The sequence below is a fragment of the Palaemon carinicauda genome, chromosome 18 (genome assembly GCF_036898095.1).
Source record: "Palaemon carinicauda isolate YSFRI2023 chromosome 18, ASM3689809v2, whole genome shotgun sequence".
Lineage (NCBI taxonomy): Eukaryota > Metazoa > Arthropoda > Malacostraca > Decapoda > Palaemonidae > Palaemon > Palaemon carinicauda.
Genome location: NC_090742.1, coordinates 108,400,787 through 108,405,786, shown reverse-complemented (window position 1 = coordinate 108,405,786; position 5,000 = coordinate 108,400,787). Strand labels below are relative to the sequence as shown.

The window sequence follows — 5,000 nt, the reverse complement described above, 5'->3', positions numbered from 1 at the left end:
ATAATAAGCACTGTTAATAAGAGACCGAACAGATTACAACTACGGGATGCGCACAAGAACAGAGAACTAACCGAATGGCGTCCCTCCCACATGCTGCCATCTACCAGCGTAAACAAGATCTACGTCGGATGTTGGAGCATGACTTCGGGTGTCAAGATAAAAATTTGATCAAATTTTATTTCGGATGTTGGAACAATCGTATGTAAAGGCAATCATATGCAGAGGTTCCACTGTGTGTATATATATATATATATATATATATGTATATGTTTATATTTATTATTATCATTATTATTACTTGCTAAGCTACAACCCTGGTTAGAAAAGCAGGATGCTATAAGCCCAGGGGCTCCAACAGGGAAAATAGCTCAGTGGGAAAAGGAACAAGGAAAAACAAAATATTTTAAGAAAGCAACAATATTAATGTAAATATCACTTTATAAACTATAAAAACTTTAACAAAAAATGAGGAAGAGAAATAAGATATAAGATAGAACAGTGTGCCCGAGTGTACCCTCAAGCAAGAGAACTCTAACCCAAGACAGTGGAAGACCATGGTACAGAGGCTATGGCACTAACCAAGAGTAGAGAACAATGGTTTGATTTTGGAGTGTCCTTCTCCTAGAAGAGCTGCTTACCATAGATAAAGAGTCTCTTCTGCCTTTACAAAGAGGAAAGTACACTGAACAATTGCAGTAGAGTAATTAATCCCTTGGGTGAGGAAGTGCAGTAAGAAGAATTGTTTGGTTATCTCAGTGTTGGCAGGTGTATGAGGACAGAGGAGAATATGTACATAATAGGCCTGACTATTCGGTGTGCGAGTGTATAGGCAAAGGGAGAGTGAACCGTAACCAGAGAGAAGGATCCAATGTAGTCATATCTGGCCAGTCAAAAGACCCCATAACTCTCTAGAAGTAGTATCTCAATGGGTGGCTGGTGTCACGGCCAACCTACTAACTATATATATAGATATAAATTTACACACACATATATATATATATATATATATATGTATATAAATAAATATATATATATATATATATATATATTCTATCTTGTTCATAATACTAGGCAGGCAGTTAATTCTAATAGCCAGGCCTTCTCTATCATGAGGCTCAATACTACACAGTATTCTAAAAGTTTTATTCCACCTGTTACCAAGTTGTGGAATGATCTTCCTAATTGGGTAGTTGAATCGGTAGAATTTCAAAAGTTCAAGGTTTGAGCAAATGTTTTTATGTTGACCAGGCAGACATGAGTCTCTTTATAGTTTATATATGACATATTTGTTTTTGACATTGTTAATAGTTTATATATGACATGTCTGTTTTGACGTTGTTACTTTTTTTAGAGTGATTTATTGTTAATTTGTTCTCATCATTTATTTATATCCTTATTTCCTTTCCTCACCGAGCTATTTTTCCCTATTGGAGCCCCTGGGCTTATAGCATCTTGCTTTTCCAAGTAGGGTTGTAGCTTGGCTAGTAATAAATAATAATAATAATAATAATTAATAATTTATAAATATATATATATATATATATATAAATATATAAATATATAAAATATATATATACAAATATATATATATATATATATATATGTATGTATGTACATATATATATATGTATATATATATATATATATATACATATACATATAGACAAATATATATACATATATACACAAACATACATACATATATATACATATATATATATATACATTATATATATATTACATATATATAATATATATATATATACACATACATATATATATACATATATAAATATGTATATATATATATATATAATATATTTATATATAATATATATATAATATATACATATATATAAATATGTATATACATAAATATATATATACATAAATAAATATATACATAATACATACATATATATATATATATATATATGTGTGTGTGTGTGTGTGTGTGTGTGATAAATTTTGCACATTTAAACGTGTTTTTCATATTACAAATAAGCCATATATATTAACACATTAAAGTCTGGATTCTCTTAACAACCTCAGGATAAGAGCCCCAGGCAAAATCACTCCAAGACAATAGTATCTGTCTGGCAGGGCTTCGAACCCTGGTCCAAGATACTTTTGTGACATTGATCATACCACTCAGCCACGATGAAAGATAAAAGTCATTGACAATTATTCTGTAAATATACCTGTCGAATTCAGTATTTTTTTGTACCTAGAATTGTAATCAACCCATCTTCACCATCTAGCTAATTGGTAGGTTTGTGATTCGGCATTCGATTAATGATAAATTTTGCACATTTAAATGCGTTTTTCATATTTCAAACAAGCCATATATATTAACACATTAAAGTATGGATTCTCTTAACAACCTCAGGATCAGAGCCCAGGCAAAATCACCCAAAGACTATAGTACCTGTCCGGCCGGGCTTCGAACCCTGGTCCAAGATACTTGTGTGACATTGACCACACCACTCAGCCACAAAAAAAAGATAAAAGTCAATGACAATTCTTCTGTACATATACCTGTCGAATTCGTGTTTTTTGTACTTAGAATTGAAATCAACCCATCTTCACCATCTAGCTAATTGGTAGGTTTATGACTTGGCATCTGATTAATGATAAATTTTGCACATTTAAACGTGTTTTCATATTTCAAATAAGCCATTATATTAACACATTAAAGTCTGGATTCTCTTAACAACCTCGGGATCAGAGCCCCAGGCGAAATCACTCAGAGACTATTGTATCTGTCCAACCGGGCTTCAAACCGTGGTCCAGGATACTTGTGTGACATTGACCATACCACTCGGCCACAAAGAAAGATAAAAGTCAATGACAATTCTTCTGTACATATACCCATCGAATTCAGGTTTTTTTGTACTTAGAATTGAAATCAACCCATCTTCACCATCATAGGTAATTGGTAGGTTTGTGACTTGGCATTCGATTAATGATAAATTTTGCACATTTAAACGTGTTTTTCATATTTCAAATAAGCCATATATATTAACACATTAAAGTCTGGATTCTCTTAACAACCTCGGGATAAGAGCCCCAGGCAAAACACTCAAAGACTATAGTATCTGTCCAGCCAGGCTTCGAACCCTGGTCCAGTATACTTGTATGACACTGACCATATTACTCTGCCACGAAGAAAGATAAAAGTCAATGACAATTCTCCTATAAATATACCTGTCGAATTCAGGTTTTTTGTACTTGGAACTGAAATCAACCCCCCTTCACCATCGTAGCTAATTGGTAGGTTTGTGACTTGGTGTTTGATTAATGATAAATTTTGCAAAATTTATATCTGTCGAATTCAGGTTTTTTGTACTTAGAATTGAAATAACCCATCTTCACCATCGTAGCTAATTGCTAGGTTTGGGACTTGCCATTCGATTAATGATAAATTTTGCACATTTCAACGTGTTTTTCATATTTCAAATAAGCCACATATATTAATACATTGAAAGTCTGGATTCTTTTAACGACCTCAGGATCACAGGGCCAGGCGAAATCTCTCAAAGACTATAGTATCTGACCGGCCGGGTTTTGATCCCTGGTCCAGGATACTTGTATGCCGTTGACCATACCACTCAGCCACTGTAGGAGTTGTGCTTATAAATTCAGCATTTCAGGTACACTGATTGGCATTCAATTTTACGGGTGGAAAAACGGCGAAAAAAGTTAGGTACTCCTGAATTTACATGCAATCATTTTAAATATAAACAAAAAACTGTACTGAGATTTGGAAGAACCAAAGATTTTATCCAAAGAAAGGGAAGCTACAATAAATTTCAACCCAGTTGTTATGCATAAGGATATTCAAATACATGCAAAACTAGAATGGCTATTAGTAGAGCGCAGACCTCCACCGTGGCAGCTCATTCCTTGATCTTTTGCTTAACCTTGACCTTGACCTTTGATCTTGACAAGTTTTAGTCGGCGTGGATATTCATAAACTTGAATATGAAACATGTTATAAGTCTCTGTGACAACGATGTCTAAACTTATGGTCAATTACGTGAATTGGACATTTTGCTTGACCATGGCCTTGACCTTCCAATATTCAATTATTTCACACTTTACACAACAGTTTTTCCATGCAAGTTTCATAACTCTATGATTAAAATTGTGGTCAGGAAGCTGTTCACAAACACATACACACAAATTACAAATACATAAACAAGGGGTAAAAAATAACCTCCTTTTAACTTTGTTGGCGAAGGTAATAATTATCTGGAACCTAGATCAAGCACAAAATGAATAAAGATAGAAGTATAATAAAAAAAAATCTGAAATCCAATAAATAATCCTTCTAATTTGATAAACATAACTCAATTGCATTAAATGAACCTACTTGTGGGAATGATTATGCGGCATAACCTGATGCTTAATTTCATCTGTACGGTATTCCTTATCCCCGATCATTATTGGTACATCAGCCATTTGCGATTCATGCTTTAGCAATGCAGCTTCCAACTCTGCTCTTTCTGGACTTCCAGGCATATACCCTGGAAATTGAGATTGATATTTATTAAATTTTAAAGAAATTCAGTACCTTGCAAAATATTATATATATATATATATATATATATATATATATATATATATATATATATATACACACACACATATATATATATATATATATATATATATATATATATATATATTATATATACATATATATATGTATATACACATATATATATATATGTATATATATATATATATATATATATATATATATATATATATATATATATATACATATATATATTTATATATATACATAAATACACACACACACATTATATATATATATATATATATATATATATATATATATATACTTATATAAATACACACATATATATATATATATACATATATATATATACTTATATAAATACATATATATATATATATATATATATATATAAGAATAATTTATCATTGTTATTTATAGAATATAATAAAAG

At 31.1% G+C, this 5,000-nt stretch overlaps 1 protein-coding gene across 1 annotated transcript in view; it reads right to left on the bottom strand.

Moving 5' to 3' along the window:
• Positions 1–5,000, bottom strand: part of LOC137657943 (delta-1-pyrroline-5-carboxylate dehydrogenase, mitochondrial-like) — a 194,130-nt gene that overhangs the window by 67,136 nt on the left and 121,994 nt on the right. The window contains exon 3 of the mRNA XM_068392656.1: positions 4,376–4,529. Within this exon, the coding sequence (XP_068248757.1) occupies positions 4,376–4,529 (154 nt within the window). The remainder of the gene's footprint in view (positions 1–4,375; positions 4,530–5,000) is intronic.